At 53.8% G+C, this 25,374-nt stretch overlaps 1 protein-coding gene across 1 annotated transcript; it reads left to right on the top strand.

Annotated features, from left to right (window-relative positions):
- Positions 1 to 4,820: 4,820 nt before the first annotated feature.
- On the top strand, positions 4,821 to 25,163 carry LOC119094400 (tubulin polyglutamylase TTLL5-like). The gene is given in 17 exon segments (XM_037217461.1): positions 4,821 to 5,213; positions 14,867 to 15,022; positions 15,718 to 15,864; positions 16,583 to 16,703; positions 17,159 to 17,251; positions 18,234 to 18,490; positions 20,038 to 20,140; positions 20,789 to 20,885; positions 21,626 to 21,733; positions 21,736 to 21,789; positions 21,856 to 21,863; positions 22,212 to 22,458; positions 23,174 to 23,396; positions 23,762 to 23,921; positions 24,151 to 24,317; positions 24,857 to 24,971; positions 25,092 to 25,163. Coding segments are annotated over 17 exon segments (2,283 nt in total). The 5' UTR covers positions 4,821 to 5,058.
- Positions 25,164 to 25,374: the final 211 nt, after the last annotated feature.

Genomic DNA, 25,374 nt, shown 5'->3' with positions numbered 1-25,374 from the left:
GGGTGTAGGGGATGCAATCTGCTCCCCCCGCGTCCAATATTCGTGATAATTTTAAAAGACCTTGAGATGTCACTGCGAAATTTTCATTACCGATTAATTGATAAATTCTACGCTTTGTGTTCACACGACGACTATCATACATTGATAGGTCAAGCGTGAGTGTCACCAGAGTGACGTGGTGTTTGCCGATTTTTTACGATCTGTAAACATCACGCCGCAGACAGGTTGACACAAAAACCGAACGAGAAAAACATATGTTACACCTGTATACGGGAAATGTGAGCCAATTAGTCCATTATTCATATCCTTTGTCGCTGAATTGTTTCCGTGTTGAATTTGGAAATATTGTCATGTCAAATAACAAAAACAAATATTTATAAAAGTATACATAACATTTTTTGGTCTCGGTCTCAAATAACGAAAACATGAAGAAGCTTTCCTAGATACGACGAAGATGGATACCAAGTTTCAAGCAATTATCTGTAACAATGATTACGTTACTACTCGACATGCGTCACAGCGCACGTTGTCCGAGCCCAGGTGGGCCCAGGCACGTGGCGGCGGGCGGCGGGGCTCAGGTCTGCCGCGGCGGCACGATGACGGGGCGGCAGAGGCCGTTTTATCAGTTTCACTCGCGAACTGACCACGTGCCCGACGGCGGGGTCAAAGGGTATTAGGGTGCGCTGTCGGCAGGACTAAACTGTCGAACATAACACGAATATCGATCTGGCCGCTTATTGAAAGCCGATGTCATTTATCTGACCTTGATCTTAGACGGTTTATAAAAGGGTAACAACTCTTGCTCACGTGTCTGATAACCATAACTGCGGCTAAGCTCTGTCACGTCGCGTTTAGATGGTTCAAATATGACGAAAATAAATAGACCAAGTTTCCATACAGACCAAGGCCTCAGCTCTCATTTGTACGGCATGTGACCTTCGTTCTAGGTGTAGTGCGACGCGCGTAACATTGGATATCGTCCTACACAACATATTTGATCAGGTTGCAGTGATTTCACCTCACGGGATGTGCTTCTAAATGAAATGCCTTGTGGGAGCGGTCCGATATCCAGAAGAAGCGCCTCTAAAATTTGAACTCGACCTGTGACCTAAACACACAGTTCAAGTCGAGTCTGTTTGAACGTTTAAGACCGCACATCACGGCGCTATCGATTACAACTTGAATTTTTGAATTCGGCCCAGCCGCTCTTGAGATCAGCAGAAAGCAAATGTGGCCATCTTCGGTCAATCGTGTGCCGCTGGGGATACCGGTCAATGCCGGGTTAAACTAATTCTGGGTATATAAGAGGGGGGGGGGGGGGGGGCTTAACGATAACATCCTCGACACAAGCAAATGAAGCGTTGTTTTCGATTGATGAAGGCAGGCGTTTCACAAAAGAGGACCGTCGGGTTGGGTTACCGGTAACTCGCCCGATTTTCCTTGGTTTGCCCAGCCTCCCTGTGAGTCTATATCATTTTGCAGCTGACGCCCCTCTTTCCATTGGACACGTGTGAAAGTAATTTAACGTGGGTGTTACCGATGTAGTGGCATTATATATGCAAGCTCATATGTGCTTGCGAGCTTGTTCCGTTAAGCAACGGAGCGTTTATGGACGATTTGTGTTTGCATGATTTCGGGACGCATTCAACACCATTCATGGAATTCCCTGGCTGACCCGAACTCTGGCTGCCGGGATGCCTGACGGTAACCGGACGTGATGTACTGACTACCAGGAGCGTTGAAACCTTGCTCTCCAGACCTCCACTGCGGTTTGACGATTGCTTTACATTACAAGAAAACTACGCTGGCTACCACTACAAATGCCAGTTTTTCCTAATTTCGTCATTGTCACTTGTCAATGCTGCTGCAATGTTTCTGTGTTGTTAGACTCTAAGTGACACCAAAACAAACCCCGCGAAGCCACAGAGAGTGCCGTTTTACACCACTGAGCCTCGCTGACAAATCGTTACATTTCTTCGGTCCTCTTCTCGCGCCAGTTGCAATTTATTCTTTCCTCGCCTGGTGCGGTTTCTTTGGCATTCATAAAATAAGGAGTTCGGGTAATGCATTTGATTCGCCACAAGGAATGAATGAATGAATACACGAGTGACGGCTGCCGGACGCTGGCAACATTCAGTGCGTGCTCGTCTTGTCGTTTTACTTGAAATAATGGCCGCCAGCGACTGGGCGATTAAACGGTGGTATTTCGATGACGCGAAAAAGTCGAACTCCAGCTGTTAAGGTAAAATTGATGTATGACCGGAAGAGTGTAAATAACGAAATATAAATGGCTAGTAAATACAATGAATCGGTGCTCGACGCGATGTACACGTCGCTACGACTCTGGCCACAGTTTCGAAGACAGCGCTTTGTATTCGGCACCGTTTTTCGAATTGCCGACATTCCCAGGTTGTCCGTATCGGCGCAACCGTGCGTCGCACAAACTCGTGTAGAATACATATTGCAGATGGTACGTTGACCGACGCTTTGAAAATGGAGCCACACCTCTACTCGCCCTGACGAAAAAACCGGGCGAATCCATATTGGCCGCTGCCGCGAGCATGACACATGGCATGTGGGGCCACGCGCCTGGCACCACGTGGTTCCCGCTCGATCAACCTTTGCGTGCTAATTTATTGTTACTCCAACCTTTTTTGCCAAGGTGTAGTAATAATCGGCTTTGTCGTGGGCTACATTTTCTCGTCACCCGCGCAAAACAGTCGGGCCTTTAACAGTTTTTCCGCCACGTGCCACGCCCGAACCGCGGACGGCAGCGACTTGCGATCTTCTCGTGGAAAACCGCCTTCTGCACCTACTCGTCGTGTCAAAATTTAATCGCCCGCCATTTCAGCAGCGGCCCGACGTTCTGCCCGTGGACGGCATTAGGCAAAAGGGGACAGCCAGACAAACAGACGCACCCTCAGCAAATAGTTTATTGACAGGCTTTAACACGCTTGCTTCTCCACACCAAGCGGAGAAACGTATAGTTATGAATCATCTATATTATGCAGTTTAATTCAAGCGTCTAGGTGCCCTGGCTGCCAAAATATGACGCAAAACGTGAAAAAAACGGCCGGCAGTAGCCAAATTCGTCTTGTCGTCCGCGCACGCGGACACCTGGCACGTGCGAAATCATACTTTGCGCAGCGCAATTGCCCGTTCGATTCACTGTTAATGCATACTACTCCCGTGTCGGTCCGTGTCCCAGGCATTGATGATCCCTGTAGGCACCTGCTGTATGTATATATGTCGTCCAAGCCGCCACCCACAATGAAGCGTGGCTATAACATCTCCATTTCAATAGTACAGGAGGTAAGAACATTAAGTTAAAAAAGCATGACAAAAACATACAACACCCAGACACCCATCCACCCGATATCGATAGTATTAGTGCTCAGACGGGTGCGCTCATACCGCGCGCATGAAACGCTGCTGTGTTAGTTGTGTGATGCGGCTGGCGGTGCATTATACAATGCTGACGCGTGGTATCCAAGATGTCACTTACCGCTCTCTGTTCTCGGCCTAGGGAGGCGCAGAGAGGTAAGTACTAAAAGTAAAGCGTCAATGGGAAGGTGTAACGAATATTGGTAACTGAAGTGTCTATGTATCGTTGAAATGAGAACCATTCACATTCCCCTGCATTATCATACCCGCCCCTGCTACCATATGCAATGAACCCCTGTTTGACCTCGAATAAATAAACAGTTCCCCACCGACAGTTACCACGCATTTTATGGTTCGCGCCGGACCATACCATACGCGAGCTGATCCAGCTCCATAAACACCACAGCTACTAGCATGTTTGACATCCGTGGCGCATTTCCGACAAATGCATTCCGAAGGTCGGACACATGGGGCATAAACTCCTTCGTGTACGTCATATAGTTTATTGCTAGTATGTACTAGACACTTCCATGCCAATAATTTAGCAAAATGTGTATTTTCTGCGAAGCCTGCATATGCTGTCCTCAAAATGATCAAAATTGTAAACAACTCGAGTAGTAATTCTTAAGTGTCTGATAGACGTTGGAAACACAACATAATATGTTAGTTCCAAGCTCTGTGGTGCGAAAGAGCCGCCACAAATTTACCCTGCACATTAGGGGAGGCGTAATGCTTTGATTGCTGGAGCATGGCTGAATAGCAACAAGTGAGGGGAAGAAGTGTACCGAGCATGATGCAGTGTGCTTAGCTGGGGATTGGGCACCATGCCGGAGCATCTAAAAGTTCAAAGCATAACTGGCGCTTAAAGGGGGATACCCAGCGTAAAATGCAGTCTGTTGCCAGGTTGTGAGATAACTTAAAGGGGACAAAAAATTGGTACGTTATTACGGACAGCATTATGCATTCCCGTAAAGGAATCCAACTATCCATAAACAAGCTCCTTCTTCTTAAAATTGGATGCATGCAGCCCGGTATCGCGGATTCAAAGCTGTTTATTCTTGCTGTTGCTATAAATCGAAAAAATAACTTAACTGTGAGGCACGAATTTTTTTTGCTCGCAGGGCCAGCCTGATCTATTTTCCGCCTACTATGCCAGATGTAATTGTGAGAAATGCAGAAAAACCGTCTTCAATGTTATGAGTGCAGAAGCCGTGCCCACATTATTAATATATATTTCTATGTGGGTACATGTCTGTTATACTGTCACGCCTCATTTTATTATTCCTCCCGCTTATGTGCTACTAGAATGAAACCTGATTTCTTGGATGAAAAGCGCTATTCTGACGTCACATATCTGCTTCCATATGGCTGCCGTCCAACGCCTTCTCATATAATCTGTAAACAAACTTTCTGCTGGCTGCCTGTTTGCATCTCAGGCCGGGCAGGTGTGGGCGTGTGTGAGCGGTCTGTGATATGTAATGTATGCGTGGTGTAATCGTTGCCTTTCAACCTCCCTACTGTAATTTTTTATATAAGCAACATACGGAATATAGTTCTGATATAAGGGGTCATTGGTGATCGCTTACCATCAGTACCATTAGTGAATTCAGCTTGAAGTGTAGCTTTAAATTTGATACTTCGAAAGGCGCCTTTAGGCTCCTGTGCATTTGATTGATGGGAGACAAAACTATATCACATGAAGAAATATGTGCAGGTGGAGACATTGGTAAAAATGCACAATGGAAGAATGCACAAGAACGTAATGGTGCAGCCCAGCGCCGGGTGCTCTGGGAAGACTCAACAGAACTGGAGGGAGGAGAGGGGGATGAGTAAGTCAAGACTATATCATTGTATGTGTGTAGAGTAGAATTCGGCTGTCAGTGCATCGATTAGATAGGATTAAGTCGAATGGAAATAGTATGTATCATGTGTCTTCAATGAGCAGTGTATTGTATGACTAGAGTATCAACATATTATGCCATGTAAGTCCTGCAATAAAACATTAAACCATTATTGTTCTGCATGGCTTGCAGCTGATTTTCTATGGTAGAAATTTTGATATTTTTATGCTTGATATGGGCTAGGTGGTTGCTATACTTGTGTAACAGATTACCAGGTTTTTGGTGACTGCATGATGATAATAGAAACCTGTATATAATTCACTTCATTTGTGAATGTACATCATCACACTTGCACAACTTTTGGGCTCAAGTTTCTAGATGAACCGTTGCCATGCTGCAAAGAGGAGGTCTTATTTTTAGTTCTCAAGGAATGTAGTTCTGTGTTATGGGATGTTCAACAGCATAACCAAGCCGGTTAATTAAGACATATTTAAATAGTCAGCCTGTCTTAATGTGATATCTTAGTTATTGGTCTCTGTCTCATTTTAAGTGATTTAAAACCATCCTGAAAATATCTGAAAAATTGGTTTGATATATCAAGGCAGGAAAAATGTTGAAAAATATGATAATAAATGAGAGGGTTTGTTTACATTTGATTGTTTACATTTGATTAATGGACTATTAAAGCCCAAACAATGCATATTAGGAATAAGGCATTGCATAGGATGTTAGGTTATGAACATTACAGCACCTTATGACAGTTCTTACATTGGAGGACATTCAAGAAAATAGGCAGGCATATTTTTGCTAATGCATGAGGACAGTGACAGTCAACTGCCAAGGCCACTGGTGACAAGGGAAACCCTATCTACATTGATACTGAAACCAGCTGTACCTTCATTTGGCTGAGTTTGAACTTCCAGGCACCTCTTAGTGAAAACAATGTCTGTGCAAGTGATCTCTGTTCAGGCCCATCCACTGAGCCACCGATGGTATACAGCGACTACTCTCGGTGCGGTGGCGCGATGGGGACACTCACTCGAGGCTGGGCTGGGTGTTTCCCCTGGCGATGCTCAGCGCTCCTTGCTGAGGCGCAATCGCGTGGTTGCCCGCACGGGCACGTGCCCCGCCCCCTATCGAATGTATTGCGTGTATTGATGTGTGCATGGATACATTCTTGCAATTTACATTTGGAAGTGGACGCATATATCTAAACGTATTGGGAACATACGATGTTGCCTTATGCCATGCAAGACATTTCACGTTCCTGTGGCGCTCTAAATTTGATTTTCCGCGCACGTTCTTCAGTTTCGCCCCCTCCGTCGCGTATCCCCGCATGCTTACCTTACCCTTGACTAACGCTTGAATATCTGCACCCATCACCGTCCGGTGTGGCGGACCACCCAGCACGTGAAAGCCGTATGCAATATGTGAATGCGGAGGCACAATCTAAGTGCACTTACTAGCATAATACATGCAGCAGGTAACGTACTCAATGACGGTGGTGTGCGTGCCCCTGGGACCCCGTAAATTGGTCTCTGATGTCACACCACCGCCCCAGACACCGCCCCACCCAGACTTTACCCCAGGCGGGTGGCGTGAGGGGGAGGGGAGGGGGTGGCGGGCTGCGGCGCTCCCATTGATTTTCACTCCGGACACTGCTGGGATGGCTGAGCTCCGAGTTTTAGTGACAGTTGCGTCGAAGACGGGCGAGATTCGCGGAATGACGGGTCCCGGGCAATTGATCGTAGCGGCGACAAGGCTGGGTCAGCCCTTGGCCGTATGAAGTGGCTGGGAATCAATAAACGCCGAAGTCGCGCCTACTTGCCGTGGTCCAAGGGATTGGAACGCGCGGTCCCGGCTCGTGTAAAGTGCAACTATATTATAATAATAAGGGCGAGCCGCACTTCGGAGACCGTTCACAGAGAGCTGACCATGCTTGTGCGCGGATATTGCGCGTTTGACACCCGTCTGTAACAAAAGATTTCATCCTGTCTCTGGGGCTCACTTTCCCTCTGTGCCGCCGTGTGTGATTGCCGTTTGGTTCGTGGTGCAGTGGCTTACATGTTAGGTGGGCTCGGAATTCACGGCGATCTAGGCTGTGGCGTTATCCCCGTTCTTGACGACGGTGGGAAAGTCTGGTGTTCTTTCGGTGAAAGTGGCCTGGACCTCCATCATAGCGTGTATCAAACACACGTGCATGTGTCTAGCCAAACGGGTCCGTGGGAATCCGTGAAGAGCTCATCTCCTTGAGGCGCTCAAGCTCATGTCGAAACTTCCAGGGACGAAGAATCCCAATGACGACCGATTTCACGCTGCAAGATATGGACCGCTGAAAAGAAGTTGCCCCATTGCTATCGGATGCAGTCTTGACCTCAACACGCTTCGTAGGCATGCCCCGTGCTGGTTTTGTTGGCCAATCACTTATGGTTATCCTATGATTAGCACCACCTGCGTTCGGAGGTCAGGGACATCTGTGCCGCAGTGTTCTAGTCGGAGCAAACAAACGCGATGGCTGCATATTCATGTCTAAGAGCGGTGCCCCGGAGACCACATCATTCGGATAATCGTTGGTTTACCATTAAGTCATGCTGTTGCATCATAATAAAAATTATAGATGCCCTCACCACCATCCATTTTTCTCCGCCCCCTTCGTTGCCATTGGGTGACACCGCGCCTGCGACAGTACCCACGCATTAGATTTGATGAAGATACACGAAACCAAATATTCGCTTGGTGGTATCCCAAAACCGCATGCCGTGGACGGTACCTGCGACGCAAAACACCAGCGTCGATGTCAGGTGTAATTTGAGCGCGGGGAGTAATTGGTAGGTGGTCCGCCCTGCGGCGAGAGCGGCGTACGCTCGGATAGCTTGGCCTTGGGACCTGACATTACGCAGTCATGTAGCTCCGAGAGGGAGCACCGGTGCCCGCTGCGCAGTTTGATTGAAAACTGCTTATTTGTTTGGGCCTTCTCCCGGTGTTTTGGTGGCCTTCAGCCTTCCGGTCTGGCAGATGACTGCATCTGCTGCCCATCTGGCACAGGGCCATGTACGGACGTCCCCGTCGAAGGATGTCAGATCGGGAAAAAGCGTTTTTGGAAGTGGAAGCGCTAGAGGCGGTGGGTAGTTGGAAGTGCGTTCCTCATTTTCAGCGATCGATAGTAATACACCATCCATGGGGCACAGCGCGCCACATTGCTCGTTTTGTGTCTCTCCCGGAATGATGTCTGCTGATAGCATTGTGAGGTGACGTTTTGGTCGCAATAACCTATTTAGTCAGTTGTCGCTGGGAACATGGGTTTCACGATGAAATGACCGTCTCTAAGACCCCTATTGTCATTATCAAGAACATGGGTCTCTGCATATCGAATAACAGCCGAATAACGTGGCCGTGACCTGCAGAATCAATGGTGTGGTGCAGTTGAATCTGGTAAATAATTACTAGTTTTCGCTTCTACGCTAGCAGAGTAATGAGTTAGCTTCTATTCTTGGATGGCAGGCTTGACTATTGTTTATCTGACGCTTGCTCGTGACACATGTTTAGTCACCAAAGTTGTTATAAAAAACAATTGTGGGGTGGTTTGGACAAGAATGAATATTAAAAAACAATTGTGGGGTGGTTTGGACAAGAATGAATATTAAAAAACAATTGTGGGGTGGTTTGGACAAGAATGAATATATATATATATATATATATATATATGTATGCATAAAGTGGTACATTTAACTCCTAACAGCTGACAACAGCCCTCTGCAGATTCTGTTGTCTGTATAACGACGGCGGTCGCGACAACTGCAATTGTCGCAGACTCTGGATACATTTCTGGGCTACCAAAAAAGGAAGAAGTGTAGTGCTGTCATGAGACGTGTACAGCATTATTTGGACGGTAAAATAAGGAGAAAATATATTTCCCCATTATATATTGATGGTGCCGCAGCGGCACTACGCGGTGCTCTTAATATATCGAAATGATCCTGGAGATTCACCAGAGCATGTTTTTGAATTTTTTTTGAAAAGCTGTGATATTCCCTTTAATGACATAGGACCTGCCAATAAGCCTGTCCGAGTTAATTGTGCAGAAATGTGTGACGCATTCCTTATTCTTGCGGTACCCATTTTTGCCAGGAGCTTTCCATTTAAACGCCGCAATAAGCCTGCAGAGTTTTGGTCTTAGCACGGTCCCAATGAGAGACAACTCCCACATAACGGTACTGTCATTATGGGTGCGCTTTAATCCATCACACAACGGCCAAATGACAAAGCGCAAGAGTAACATTATTTCAGGCGTTCTCGGGTGGAGTTGAAAGCTGTCAGCTTCGGATAACGATTTTCCAGACTTCCTTGGAAAAATGAAACCAGAAAGCCTTTTATTAAGCCCTGTCTTTAAAAGGCTGACCTGCGAAAAGCGTTCGGAGTTTTTTTTTAGAATCATTGATTAATGGTGATTCCGAAACGGCTGGTTTCAGCCGCGACAAACGCAGACACCGCTGAAGTATTTTTTGCGTGTTATGCCTTCGGGTTACGTCCCTGCGTCGGTGACCCAGTACTCTGCGGTACTGTAGGTACGACTGGGGCGTACTTGACACACGTGAGGCCCGCATCGTAGCAAAACGTTGCAGAAATATTGCAGTGGGAAGGGTAAATGACACGCGAGAAAATGTATGGATTAAAAGGTTCCGCCACTCTGCAGTCGTGGCCAGTGCTCTGCGGTCGTGGCCAATGTTCGGCGTGCTCAATCCCTTTCACACGAAGGAAAAGTGTAATGTTGGCGACCCCCTGCGATGTAATGGGAAGATGACACAAACGGTAGCGAATTCGAGGTAATTAAATGCAGCTCTTTGGCAAAACAAACATGATGCAGCGTAGGAGGCAAAAAACTGGCCATGGCAGGAATGAGTCTTTGCCTATGGAATTGGTGACTTAAGTCTCCAATTCGAGTACAATACGATAGGCCGCAAAACTAACTATATTTTGGCAGGTATGCCCTCTTCAACTAGGTGGAAGCTTGGAAATTTTCATGTTTTGGCTCACCGTAAATATAATGCAAAGCCAAACAAGAATCCAGAACGTGGGACGTTTTATGGAGACACTTTATGTGAAAATTTTCTATTTACCGAGGCATTCTAACACATTGGTCAATCTTACCCTCGCAAATATTCCGCAGGTTGTGAACAGCGGGACGCTGTTTATGTTTATGAGAGTAAGATGACGAACAAATGGCAATACAGGAAATATTAATAGAAAGTGGACACACAAGGCTGATTCAGGACATACGAAAGAAGTGTACTTGGGTCCATATGGTGCAAATGCGCTCGGTTATCCTAGTAAGGGCCAACTGCTGACGTTGTTTATGAAATGTTATAGGCCACGTGCCGAAATTGCTGCTTGAAGTTCTTTTTGCTACGTACCCAAGACGCTTGCATGATATTTTCCCTTGTATCGGCATGTCAGGAAGCACGCCAAAGCCCTGCTGAGTCCGAAAGTGAAGCCCAACCGGGTTATTGAGGATTCTGCGGAATGCCCCGCGGCGAGGACCACGAAACCTGACACAGACCGGACGTGTACACTCCTGTTTGGCTAGCCGGACACAGAATGCATGTGACTCGGTACAATGCATTCTTGGCAGAGCGAGTGCTATCAAATCCAGAGGCACACGGGACGCACCTGCCCTTTCTAATCAGGTACGTCGGTCTGCGCAGGTCGGTGCGGAACAGGTGCTGTTTTAGTTGCTCTTGATTGGTCCAAGCCGCTCTGCCTTTTTGACAATTTTTCACGAATTTTTCGACTTTGCGGCATAACTACAAGGTGGGGGTAGTGTAAGGTACATCATATATCCTTTTCGTCTTTGTGGCGGTTGGTCGGGGCTGGGACGCTGGTGGACAACTTGTTTAGGTTTGAAATTAGCCTTGGGGTTATCTTTTATTTTGGCATGTATGAACGATACTGTCTGTGCTGCGGTTGACAACCTACGGTGTAGATGAAGAATGAACAGCCCGCTGTGACTTTGGTTTGGGTGTCGGCTTCGGCTTCACAGTTCCGAGCTTTGAAGCCGCTGGCTTCGGCTTCAGTTTCGTTAAACCGAAATGTAATGAATTTTGCAGTCTACTCCATTCCATTCGAATTGGAAACTGAAGTCAGCAGTATACCGTGTGATGTGCTCTTTTACTTTGAAAACTGGGGCGTGCTGTGTACGCTTTATTTATTACCGAAAGGCGTGTTGAGTACTATACCACGGCATTGGCAACGCGGATGCGCGCCAGGTCAAGCTTGTTTGTTTATCGGCGAGTTCCCACAGGCAGCAAAAATTGTTGAATATTGTATAGCCTCGGCGTGTGTTGGAATGCCATGTGCCCGTTTTTTGGCACACGGTCTCAGGAAATGACGCCGAAGTATTCACTGCCGTAGCACCATGGTCCTGGATTCCTGGACGGAAAAGAGTGGCCTGCCGCAGCCTATGTGGTGGTATGTTGCAGTTATGTTTAAATAGAATGTTTCCTCCCGCTATCGAGCTATTTGCGACGCGTTTTTTTTTGCCAAAAGCACGTGCCCGTGATTAATTATTTGCGTCAGTGGCGTGACTTCCCGATGAAGCCAGCCGCGAGGCGCGGGCCTCTCGGAAAATCAATGGTGTTGGCAGCAGGCATGGGGATGAAGCCAGGCTTTTAGATTCGAAGTCGAAGCCAGAGCCACGACAGTGGCATGAAGCCGCAGTGGAAGCTGAAAGCGGCAGCTTCAAAGTCCGGAACTGCGAGGCCGATGCCGGGGCCAGGGACGTCGTGGCTGGAACGTTAAACCTAGCCCGAAACCAGTGGTTTCGAACTTTGATCACGCGAGACCGAGGCCGAAGTTAATGTCTTCGAACTTAGGAAACGCGAAGTCAGAGCCGAACCCGTCAGCAGGAACTCACAGGGTGGAACTCGGAGCTGAATCAAGCCGATTACAATGTTGTTTTGCGAAACCGAAATCATTTTCGTCTCTGGTAAAACTGCAAGGGATCAGAAAATATAGTCAGGATTTTGGAGAGCGATTGGGACGAGTGCAACATTGCCGATGAAAGATTTTCGGGATCATCTTCCTCGTCTTGCGATTAGCAAGATCGCAGTGTTTTGGACAGTTGTGTTTTTTCAAAGGAATTGTGTGGCGTTTTGAGTGTTGGAAAGTTGTGTGATGTGTTGACAGGACAAGCGTTTTTGTGAAGGGAAGGGAAGTCTCACTATTTTTGTGAAGGGAAGTCTCAACTACAATTAGAAAATCACCATGACATAGCCGAAGCCAGCAGTGCAAGATCGCATGAGGCTGAAGCCGAAGCTCAATTAAACAAATTAAAGCCTAAGCTGAAGACAACTGTTACGAATGGCACACAGCCGAAGCCGAAGCGAGCCCTTAAAAATCGGATCAAGCCAAAACGAAAGCAAAAGCCAACCATGAAAACGGCTAGCAGCCAAAGCCGAGCACGAAGCCACTAGAGGAAAACTGCGGGCTAGCGAAGCCTTAACCTTAGCCGAAGTCAGTTTCGTACTCACGCCTACTTAACTGGTCGTAAGGGTTTAACGGGTTTTATATACGGGTTTTAATATATGTAACGGGTTATGATATTTAATGGGTTTAATAACGGGTTTGCTCATTTCATGCTGATAAAGTGAACACGCATCCGCTCGTTCGCGAGCAGATGCGAATGCAAAACGTATTCTCTCGCACTCCTTGTCGTGCATTGCAACCGTTCTGTTGTAGTTTTCAACGCTGGAACTTCCTGTCACGTATCTGAAAATGTATGGTCTTAGTAGGAACGTTCGTCGGCAAACATTTTTTAAAACTTCCACCTTATTCCACGTTCCACCCACGAGAAATGACCCGTTCTGTGTGCCACGGCCGTACCCCAACCTCCCGCGCCCATGTGGTCATCGGTCGGCGTTTCAGCCAGCTCTGACTCACGCCCGTCTCCCCGGCTCGCCCCTCCCCAACATGGCCGCCGCCGGCCGACTTGTCCGTGGCGCGGATGAGTTTCGTGCCGCCGCCGCCCAACGCACGGTGTGTGGACGTGACCTGCCTTAAGCAGGGCCCGACTCCACTCGAACGTCCCCGGCGACAGTCTCGTTTTGGAGTGCTCGTGAGGTCCGCGGGTTCGTCGGGCTTTTGCAGAGTCGAGACACGTTCGCCGCTGGCTGTGGACACGAAATAATGCATGTAAACGACGTCGTGGTGGTGACGACATGTAACATTCAAACACCACGTGTTCATGCCTGTAAGCAACGCTGCAGCGGTGCAACTGCGATGGTTGTGGGAAAGCATCCGTGCAAGAACATGGTTTGCGGACTGGACCTATCCCTAGAACACGTTTCCATGTCTATATCGTAATATAGTGATGCCTTACATCATGTTCTGCCATTAACAGCTTCTATATCACATGCAGCCTGTCTTTGCATGGATTGATCATCCACGTAGAGATCGTGCGTAGAAGGTACGCACTTATTACCTAGTTCCCATATCCTGTGGCTTGAACCAGTCTTTGTAGGCGAGCGTAATATTCGTAGGAGACCTAGTCGGTGCGGAACAGGGAGCTGTTAGATAAGATCGCTTCGTCCGCGGCCATGGCCGTCCGTCCTCCCACACGGGAGTGTCGGAGGGCGGGCGCCGCCACCCGTCTCCTGTCGTCCCTCGAAGCCGCCTCTGGGCGACGCTGGGCCGGGCGGCGCGCGTGTCGGAGACCGCACCGCGTCACGGACGGCCGTCCGCGGGGAACGCGCTGACGTCGTGCACCGCTGCCGGGAGAGGTCACGTGCACCGCTGCCGGAACAGGTCACGTGCACCGCTGCCGGGAGAGGTCACGTGCACCGCTGCCGGGAGAGGTCACGTGCACCGCTGCCGGGAGAGGTCACGTGCACCGCTGCCGAGAGAGGTCACGTGCACCGCTGCCGGGAGAGGTCACGTGCACCGCTGCCGAGAGAGGTCACGTGCTCCGCTGCCGGGAGAGATCACGTGCACCGCTGCCGAGAGAGGTCGCGTGCACCGCTGCCGAGAGAGGTCACGTGCTCCGCTGCCGGGAGAGGTCACGTGCACCGCTGCCGGGAGAGGTCACGTGCACCGCTGCCGGGAGAGGTCACGTGCACCGCTGCCGGGAGAGGTCACGTGCACCGCTGCCGGGAGAGGTCACGTGCACCGCTGCCGAGAGAGGTCACGTGCACCGCTGCCGAGAGAGGCCACGTGCACTGCCGCCGGTAGAGGCCACGTGCACTGCTGCCGATAGAGGCCACGTGCACTGCCGCCGGTAGAGGCCACGTACACTGCCGCCGGCAGAGGCCACGTGCACCGCCGCCGGTAGAGGCCTCGCTCAATGGAAACGTGAAGCACACGCGGACGTGCTGTTGTTATCTGGAGAGGCGTGATTTACGCCACCGGTCACTGTACGACTAACCACCATCATCAGCTGCCTGAAGTGAACATCCCTCACGATTTCTGCATGCGTGCGTGGGAGGAAGTCTGGACCGCACTCGAGCTTATTAAGCGGAATTATGGGTTTGTCCATTGATGGGAGAACAGCGCACGGTGGTGATCATCACCCTGGCGGCAGGTCCACAGCAGGCGTGTCGTGCTCGTCCCGTCTCGAGCGCGGGGTGACGCCGTCCCGCCAATCTCTTCAGGTCGATGTTGGAGGACGACTGGCTGATCTGGGTGGGCGGCGCCGGCCGGAAGCAGCCCCTGCTCCGCTTCAGCTGCGGCAACCTGGACGACGAGCCCATCGGCCCCGTCGGCAGGCAGTACCACATGCTGTTCAAGATGCAGAACACCGACAGCAAGTGAGTGGGGCTGACCGTGTGCCCGCGGCGCTGTTCGGTATTCTGCGTGGCGGGTCGAAGAATGGCCGTCGTTCCGCTGGTGATTCTATCTCCCCTTTGTTTGCAAACTCCGTCCGGGGGGCTGTTTACCTTCCGGTGGGGGCTGTTTTTCACCGTTTGATCAATAGTGGGGATCGGCTGATGGATTTGTCGAGATTGGCAGCTTCCCCACTGTTAGAACAAAGTTATATTGTTTGTTTCAATTTCCCCGTCGACTCCCTTCCTGACGATTCACTCTGAGGAACACGCAAGTCCGTTCGCTGGCCGCAGCAGCGTCATCTGACGGACGTGCTTCTGACGCTGACGGTAAAGCAGCGCCCGTGCGTCGGGCGCTGCTTTACCGTTCACGTCGGTCTTTGGTGTCTGAAATTTACGTTTCGGCAACCGTGCGGCACATGTCTCCCGTCCGACCCGATGTACTGCATTTAATTCATATTACATATTTTGTTGTATATTGTATTTTTTATTGTACACATTATCTGACGCATAATAACACACACACATATATATATATATATATATATATATATATATCGCTATTGCTGTATCATTATATATAGTGCATTTTATTTTATTCATCCATGACGGTGGCAATGTGCGGGTCTCTGCCGGCCGTTTGAGTGGGTAACACAGCGCTGGTGCTGCCGCGCCGGTAGGCTGTTCCGCCGACTCATGGACGTCCACGGCGTCCGTGAGGCGTCGCCGTCCGTCTGCGATTTCAACATCCTCTGGACGGGCGTGCACCCCAAGCCGTTCGTGCTGCGCAACCTGTACGACTACCAGCGCGTGAACCACTTCCCCAGGTGGGCGCCGCCGGTGTCCGCTCCCTCGGCGCCGCCGGCCTCGGACGGTATTGACTATTGGCCGGAGGTATTGACCTCGCTGGCCGGCGGTGTAATCCCCGAGAGCAGCGGCTTATCTAGGACCGCTCGCCGAGCGGAGGAGGAGCGGGGGTCGGGGCAGGGATAATCGCAGACGATGCCGCGGCGCCCCGCTGTCCATGTCACTAGGGGCATTGGGCTGACAGGGTGACTTGCGGTGCTTTTGGTGGGCGGTTCTAAAGATAGTGGTTTGTTTGGTCTAGCGTCGGTTTCAGCTGGCCGAGTTCCACGTGTTTATTTCCGCTTGCGTGCGGGCGTGGGGCGAGATAAAAAAGTAACCGCCGTGCGGCGTAGGATTGACAAACAGCATCGCCCAATCGGCCTGGTCGTTGGTTGACAGCCGGCGAACCTTGTCGTGTCGGTGTAATTGGATCCCGTGGTCCACCCGATCACGCAGCTAACGTGTTCTCCCACGGAAGGCGAGGCTGTCTGGGGTGTGGAGCCTTTCTCCCGATCCAGAAATCGCGCCAGTTGTCTCGTGCAGGCTCCACGTCGCCGTGCAAGATTCGGCCGCCCGCTGTACCGTGCAGTCCCGCTGCACGCGGCCATGTGTGCAGCGGGGCGGGGCGCCAGCGGCGGCGGGAAGGGTTATGTGCAGCTACTGGATCGGTTGCTGTAGCCGGCTTGTTTCTGCTGTCAGGTCTTACGAGCTGACGAGGAAGGACCGGCTGTGTAAAAACATCGAGAGGATGAAGTATATACGCGGCGCCAAGCACTTTGACTTCATACCGCCCAGCTATATCATGCCAAACGAATATCAGGTAATGTTTGAAAGATATGGATGTCTGGCAAACGCCCAGTCGATTTGATTCATGTAAGGCGTATTGATACGAGTTATTGATACGAGGCCGCATGGCGGCGTATTGATATGATACGAGTTTCGCCAATTTTATAACCACATAACATTATTGTATAGTAAAGCTTTATCTATGCAACGAACTCTGGCGGCCTGGTGGTTCCTGGGCCAGGGCGCCTGCTTCCTCGTTGTATTCGAGCACCTTGGGACACGAGCTTCCCCCAGCCCGTTCGTCACGTGACATTATGACTCACGCCGCCAAGCACGCCGCGTTAGCCCAACTCCAAATAGCGCTCCGTCCAAAGCCGCTTAGCGACAACGGTGTGCGGCCCATGCGGCCCGGGCGACTGCGGACTGTCGCGACCGCGCCTCTGTGACCTGGCGTGACCTGACCTGACCTCGTGACCTCGCTGCCGACAGGAGTTCTGCTCAGCGTTTCTGAAGGACCGCGGCGCGTGGATCGTCAAGCCGGTCGCCTCGTCCCGCGGTCGGGGCATCTACCTCATTAACCACGTCAGTGCAGCAGGGAAGGGGGGGGGGGGGCGCCGCCCACGGCTCTGCTGCCTGGGGGGGGGGGGGGGGGGGGACGCCCACGTCGTTGTGGGCAGCGGTGCTGCACTGGTCCATGCTGGCGTGACTGGGAAGGCGTTGTGAGGATTATTGCATTGATGTGGGGGGGGGGGGGGGGCGGACAAGGCCTCAATAATGCAACGGAATGCCATGGACTCGTAAGTATGGAGAGCGGGTTGAAGTCGGTCCTGGCGACATGTGGGTTCATCCCGTCAGTGACGAGGCATGCGGGAAGGGGAGGCAGAGACAGAATCAGTAAAATCACGTCTGATCGCCGTCGCCGTGTGGAGCGAACCAGCTTGTGCGGCTGTGATAGCGCTGCAACAGGCACCGCGGTCCGTGCCCGTCTGCATGCTTCTGAGTCAGGAGCGGCTGGGTGCGGTGAGCTCATCGCCGACGAGGGCGGGCCGTACGCCCTGGCAGCTATCGGCCGGCGCTGAACGTCAGGGCATACGGCCGGCTTTGTTGTGCCTGGCTTTGGAACTTTGATGTGTCCGGTTGATTCATCGCATGCAGTGGTGCTACACTGGTGCAGCTGGTTTCAAGACATCTTAGATTGTTTCAAGACATTTAGTGGTAAACGTTATTAATTTGAAAGTCGTGTGTGTGTCGAATGTCGTGGCGAACGCGATAGCCATGCGTTTTCGGACCATGATTCCTGGGTGCGTGTTCTGATACGAATGCGTCTGTTTTCACGTGTGCGTTTACTTGCTTACGTCCATTCGGGCGGACCCTCCCCCCCCCCCTAGTCCCACCCAAACCCCCCCTATGTATCATCTGTCAGAGAGGTATTCACAGCACATCCTTTTCGTCTTGCCTGCTCCAAGGCCGAGTTCCCCACCGTGCCTGTGATCCGACGTCGTGCCGCGTGACGTCACTCCGCCAGACGTCACTCGTCTGACGTCGCGCGTCTGACGTCACACAGCCGGACCAGATTCCGCTGGACGAGAGCGTGGTCGTGTGCAAGTACATCGAAAACCCGTTGCTGGTGGACGGCTACAAGTGCGACGTGCGGCTGTACGTGGCTGTGACCTCCTACGACCCGCTGGTCATCTACCTGTACGAGGAGGGCCTGATCCGCTTCGCGGCCGTCAAGTACGACCAGAGCGCCAAGATGCTCTGGAACCCCTGCATGCACCTCACCAACTACAGCGTCAACAAGTACCACACCAATTACGTGCAGTGAGTACGCGGCGGGAGTGCGGTTTCTCAACCCGTTTCCGGGTAAACAGGTCGTGAGGGGTGTGTGGCTTGTCGTTTGTATAAGTGGTTGTGGTAAGACGGGGCTGACGGAGGTGTCTGCGAATGGTCGGGGCCTGCTATCGTCATCGTCGTCGACGTGGCTCGGCCGGCCGTATCGTGTGAGGCTGTGGCGCTGTGGAAGTGACGTGCGCTGTTGGCCCGGTCGGCCGTGCCGTGTGGGGGCTGTGACGCTGTGGAAGTGACGTGCACTGTTGGCCCGGTCGGCCGTATCGTGACAGGCTGTGACGCTGTGGGGACTGACGTGCACTGTTGGCTCTGTCGGCCGTATCGTGACAGGCTGTGACGCTGTGGGACTGACGTGCACTGTTAGCTCTGTCGGCCGTATCGTGTGAGGCTGTGACGCTGTGGGACTGACGTGCACTGTTGGACCGGTCGGCCGCATTGTGTGAGGCTGTGACGTTGCAGGAGTGACGTGCACTGTTCACGTATTTAACCCGTTTCCGTTAGATATGGAAACGGAAGTGGGGTTGACGCGTTGTATGTCGTAAATGCATGTTGCTGCATTCTAGGGTCGTATATCGCGGATGTGAAGCTTTTGCATACACCAGTTGTCTAACACTGATTCTTCAAATTATCTCCCATGGCAGCGTGGTGTGGTCCGTCAAAGCATGGCGTAGTATCTAGCCGAAAAAACGCGTTAGGCTCGGTGCCTGGGAAGGTCTTCAGTCTGCCGGTTGCTTCCGTTCTTTTTAGCTGGAAATCCACAGAATCCCTTTATTCTGCAGGCCGTATCTAACACAAATCTCTCCGTGCACGACAAACCCGTTTAATGGTTCACGGGACTCGACATCGTAGGGCACCAGACCATAAAACGGCGTCCATGACTCCTGGCCGGCTCGAATCTGGCCTGCCGTGTGACGTTCACCCGGGGCCGTGTGGCGTTCACACAGCGCCGTCGGACGTTCACACAGTACCGTGTGGTGCGCGTACAGCGCCGTGTGATGTTCACACAGTGCTATGCGGTGTGCGTACAGCAACCGTGTGATGTTCGCACAACGCCGCGTGAAGTTCACACAGCGCCGTGTGTCGTTGCACACAGCGCCGTGCGTCGTTGCACACAGCGCCGTGTGTCGTTGCACACAGCGCCGTGTGTCGTTGCACACAGCGCCCTGTTGACGTTGCACACAGCGCCGTGTGACGTTCACACGCACCATGTGATGTTTACACACGCCGCGCGAAGTTCACACAGCGCCGTGTATCGTTGCACACAGCGCCGTGTGACGTTCCACACAGCGGCCGTGTGACGTTCACACAGCACCGTGTGAAGTTCACACAACACCGTGTGATGTTCACACAACGCCGCGTGAAGTTCACACAGCACCGTGTGTCGTTGTACACAGCGCCGTGTGACGTTCGCCAGCAGCGCCGTGTGACGTCCACACAGCACCGTGTGGTGTTGAGACAGTGAGTGCTGTGTGGGCGGTTGCCGCCTTGGGCCGTTAGCCGGACTGTGCTCCTGCCCGCAGGAACGATGACGCCGAGGTGGACGACTACGGCAACAAATGGTCACTGTCGGCACTGCTGCGCCACCTGAAGCTGGCCGGCGAGGACACCACGCGCCTGATGCAGGTGAGAGGCCGCCGTACTGGCGCCGAGCAGCACCCACGGCCTCGTCACGGCGACGCTGGTCCTGCCCACACACGGGCGCGGCAACGCCCCCGCGCCGACACGAGAAGCCTCCCTCACACTGGATAAGCGGCCGGTCCACAGGGGTGTTTTTTTTTGCCGCGCACGGTGGCGGCAGTCGGCATGCCCGGCGGATGCTGGCATAAGGCTCCCCCTCGTACGACGTCGCAAGGCGTCGCCCCCACGTGGTGGTGCTAGTGTGTGGTCGTGTGGTGTGCTGCCTCCGAGGGGTCTGGGGATGGCACGCGGGCTGTCCGCTGCGGCATTGCTGGCGGAAGCTCTTTATGGTCGGCGGCCCTCGTTGTCACAATGGATCGCGATTTATGAATGTCAACGTTAGCTGCGCTGTCGGCGTTTTGAAAGCTGGTGAATTATGCCCTAGTTGTCCCATTCCCGGCCCCCATCAAAATGCAAGGAACGAACCAGGTTATTGTTATTCTGTGCGCGAATGCTAAAAAGGGAAGCGGTTCATGACGCGGTCCAGGTATGAATGCCTGGGCCGATGACCCCGGGCAGCGCGCCGGCGCGCGCGCCATCGTCGACGGGCGTCCCGCCGCTGCCGGAGGTAACGCCTCGGCCGCCTGCCGGCAGGACATTGAGGCCATTGTCGTCAAGTCTGTGATTGCCGTGGCGCCTACGGTCACTACCGCCTGCAAGATGTTCGTGCCGGCCAGGAGGAACTGCTTCGGTGAGGCGCTGGCTGGCTGGCGGCTGACGGCTGGCTGTCGCGGGTGGTCCGATGTGCTGGCGCCGTTCGGGGAAGGGCTTTCTGTAACTGTGGAGCAGGCGTGAATGGCCAATAGTTGCATTATGCATGCCCTGTTGTTGCATGCCCTATCTTGGCTATCTATTGTTTGGTGCGAGTAGGTGATGCGTGATTGGCTGCTATTTGTAGCTGGACAGGGAAGCGTGGCAGGAGAAATGCTGCATGCGAACTCCATTCCGAAATTACAGAAAGGGCATCAGTTATGGACACAGCTCTTGGGAAGCCTCTGTGCCGGGCGTCGTGAGCTTTGCACGCTTCCATCTTGTTTGTACGAATCAGTACCAATGCGTGCAAGCTGGTGCCCTAAATCAATCAATGCCAAAAAATAGCATTGCGCAAACCAACGTGATGTACTGCGCCTGTACTTGACAAACAGAGACTCGTTCGTATCAATGATCAAGGGTTGATCTGGAGCGCACGATCAGAATGCGCAGTGTTGTGTTATCAGTAAAGAAAAACACACCACTGGCAGTAGGGCCGACTCCTGGAGTCACCGACAGCCCTGCACTCTGATTTGTTTCCCCACTGTCATACAATGTCCTTATGGTGCGTGACTCATCCATGTTTACTAACACGACATAAGGTACGTGTCCCTAGTGTGTGGGTACCAGGCCCAGAGGCGCCGCTGGCGGGCGCGGCTGATGACGCGCCGTGCGCCGCAGAGCTGTACGGCTTCGACATCCTGATCGACTCGTCGCTGCGGCCGTGGCTGCTGGAGGTGAACCTGTCGCCGTCGCTGGGCTGCGACACGCCGCTCGACAGCAAGGTCAAGTCGCCGTCGTCGCCGACCTGTTCACGCTGATCGGCGTGCCGGCCGTCGACCCGAGCCGCGCCCGCCAGGTCAAGCAGCGCCAGCGCGCCAACCGTCCGGGTCAGTGACACGGCTGCCCAGGGCAGGGGGCAGATCACCACCATAGGGTCGAGCGGTGCCTTTGAGGGTGCAGCCGGTGTCATGAGCTGAGCATGCTAAAGAGGAAGACGCGAGGGATAGCCATTGTTTACATCTTGGAGAAAATAAGGCAGTATAAAGCTAAGTTAAATGTGACTGCGTAGGTGTGGCAAGCATAGTCCCCATGATTGGCGAACTCCAATCAGTGGTGACGAAACACGCGGGCGTCGCGAGAGTGTCGAAATCAACGCTCCACCAGCCCCCTCACCGAGCTGTGGCGCGGGCTCCGGCTGCCGGACGCTGCCGTCCGCGGCACACGGCCGCTCTCTCCGCGCCTGACGCCGGGCCTCCTCTCCCAGATGCGCGCGCCGTCGATGGACTCGGTGCCGCGCGGCGGCCGCCAGATGCGCTCGGCTCTCTCGGCCGAGGAGGCGCGGGTGGTGCGCGAGGTGCGTGAGGAGCAGGCGCGCCGCGGCGCCTTCATCCGCATATTCCCGGCACCCGATACCTGGTCACTGTACAGCTGCTTCTTGGCGCCCATCAACTCGCACCTCAACCAGATGCTGCACGAGGAGCTGTACCCCAACACGAGCGCCGCGCCACACGGTATGGCAACGGGGCGGAAGGGAAGAGCACAACGGAAGGGATGGGACGCTGGATCACGTGGGTTAGCAAATGGCACGTGTTACACCCGTGCGGAGTTGTGCTGTGCTCGGTGGTAAACCAGTTCCGAGCGATGCTCGTGCAGAAGTGGCGTGTGATGGGTTTGTAGTCCAACGCGCAACGTTAGGCCCGCTCGTCTCACACCTAGGTCCGTTCAGACTGTGTCCCTAACGCCGGATCCCGTTGCCGCGTCCCTGACACTGCCTCCCGCGCGGATCCTCGCTGTGTCCCTGACGTGTCCCTGGCGCCGGGTCTCGTCGCCGCATCCCTGACACCGCCTCCCGCTCAGGGCCGTGCTGTGTCTCTGACGTGTCCCTGGCGCCGGATCCCGTCGCTGCGTCCCTGACACCGCCTCCCGCGCAATCCTCGCCATGTCCGTGACGTGTCCCTGACGCCGGATCCCATCGCCGCGTCCCTGACACCGCCTCCCGCTTAGGGCCGTGCTGTGTCTCTGACGTGTCCCTGGCGCCGGATCCCGTCGCTGCGTCCCTGACATCGCCTCCCGCGCAAACCCTCGCTGTGTCCCTGACGTGTCCCTGGCGCCGGATCCCATCGCCACGTCCCTGACACCGCCTCCCGCGCGGATGCTCGCTGTGTCCCTGACGCGTCCCTGGCGCCGGACCTCACCGCCGCGTCGCTGACAGCACCTCCCGCGCAGGGCCACGCTCGCTGAGCCGCAAGAGCAGCAGCATCCCGTCGCTGAGCATCACCAGCAAGTCGCGCAACGAGCGCACGGCCTGCTACGAGCGGCCGCTGGCGCGCGGCTCCAAGGACGCGTTCGTGGGCTGCGGCGAGACGCGCGACCCCGAGGAGCAGGCGTCCGAGCGGCTCACTGTCAAGCGCACCATCATCGAGGAGATGCACCGCGGCGTGCGCATGAGGTACGGCGGCCGGCGAGGCAGCGGCCCGACGCCGCCGGCCTGGGCCGCCTTGGTGACTTGGCGAATGTTGAGACGCCAAGGGAAGTCATTCGGGCATGGACTGTTCTGGAATATGGACTATCCTGAATATAGACTGACTTCGCACATGGAATATGGGAAGCCATTTGCATATATGCTTTAATTTTTTTGAAGGACCGCGCTTTTGCGGAACGTCATTATCCTGTCCGGTTACTCCGTGGGGCAGCTGCATCAGGCGCTGTGTAACCGTAGAAGTCGACGCGCCGTGAAAAGCCCGTAACCAACAGCAGTGAAACGTCACCGACTGCCGGCTGACCGGTGACCGCTGCCTGTCTCCGCGTCGGCAGCCGGTACCAGGCGCGGCTGGCGTTCAGCTTCTACCTACAGCACATCCAGCGCCGGCTCATGTGTAACATGGAGCAGGTGCAGAGCTCCGGTCAGCTGGATCTGGTGCTGCGCTTCATCAGGAAGGCGGCGCGCAACCTCACCGACGCCTACGTCATCCAGGTGAGCGGCGTCACTCGGGGTTACACGTCATCCAGGTGAGCGGCGCCACTCGGGGTTACACGTTTTTAAGGTGAGCGGCGTCACTCTGGGTTACACGTGATCCAGGTGAGCGGCGTCGCTTGCGGTCGCACGTCATCGAAGGGGGTGGCGTGACTCAAATTGACACGTCATCGAAGTGGGTGGTGTCACTCACGGTCACGCGGAGGCGTCATGGCTTCCGTTCTTTCAGGCGCCGGGGCGTCACTTCACGCCGGTGGAGAAGGCCATCCTGATCGCCAAGCAGCTGGGTGACTTCATCCACCTGTACAACCGGGAGACGCTGGAGCACGTGGCGCCGCGCGAAGGCCTCAACATACTGGAGCCGCAGCTGCACAAACAGTTCGTCACCGGTGCCAGGTGCGGCAGGAGCGCGGCAACAGCTGTCTGTACTGGTGTCAGTGTCCTATCTGGTGTCAGGAGCGTCGTGTCTGGTGTCAGTGGCGTCGTCTCTAGTGTCAGAGGCGTTGCGTCTGGTGTCAGTGGTGTCGTGTCTGGTGTCAGCGTCGTCATGTAGGGCGTGGGGCTATCTTGAGCGATGAATCCTGTGTGATTGCCCGACTCGCTTGCTGTGACCGTCCGATTTATGTACATTCACCAACATGGGGTCACCTGAACTGGGCATCTGCACAACGTACTCGCGACGTGCTTTTGGCTTCAGGCTCCCTTGCTCGAAGTATATTTGACTGCTTATTTTTGCAGCCGTAGCGTAGGGATTATTCGAAATATGGCACCTTTAGCATGACATTCTCAATATTGTGTCGCAGTTGTCTGTGCTGCCCAGTCGTCCTTGAAGCCAGCTGCGATTCATAAACATCCTAACATCCGGTCTTCCCAACGCCCTTCCATCCTGGCTGTCGGGCCCGGTGATGTCACTCACCGGTGGCCGGTCATTGCAGCGAGTCGGACCTGGAGGAGGTGCTGACGCTGCACACGTCGCTGTTCCACTCCGCCGACCTGTTCTTGGGACGGGCGCGCGCGCGCGAGCCGGCGCCTCGCGTGCGCACGGCGCCCTCCAGCGGCGCTGCCGACGGCTCCGGCTCGGCGCCGCGCGAAGAAGACGGCGTGCCCGACACGGACGCGGCGCGCGCCGCCAGTCGCCCCAGCCCGCTCTCCGTCGGCAACCTGCTCAAGAGCTCGCTGCGCGACTTCGCGACGACCGGCGGCCGCGACAAGGTGAAGACGCTTAACAAGATCTACCGGTAGCGGAGGCGCCGTCGGAGCGGGAGCCGCGGGCGCCTGGCCGCCCCCGGCTCCGTGGCTCCCGGCTCCCGGCTCCGCGGCTCCCGTCTTGGGCTCTGGGGCCCCGAGTCGCCCCGCCGCGCTCATGCAGCTGCCGGCTTCGCACCGCCGGCCCGGCGGCGCCGAGCGCGACGGTGCCCGCTCCGGACTGCGCGCGCGCCGCCCTGCTTCAGCT

The sequence above is a fragment of the Pollicipes pollicipes genome, unplaced genomic scaffold (assembly GCF_011947565.3).
Source record: "Pollicipes pollicipes isolate AB1234 unplaced genomic scaffold, Ppol_2.1 Scaffold_4002;HRSCAF=4701_pilon_pilon_pilon, whole genome shotgun sequence".
Taxonomy (NCBI): domain Eukaryota; kingdom Metazoa; phylum Arthropoda; class Thecostraca; order Pollicipedomorpha; family Pollicipedidae; genus Pollicipes; species Pollicipes pollicipes.
Note: the sequence above shows the minus strand (reverse complement) of the source record. Positions and strands in the feature narration are given on the sequence as shown.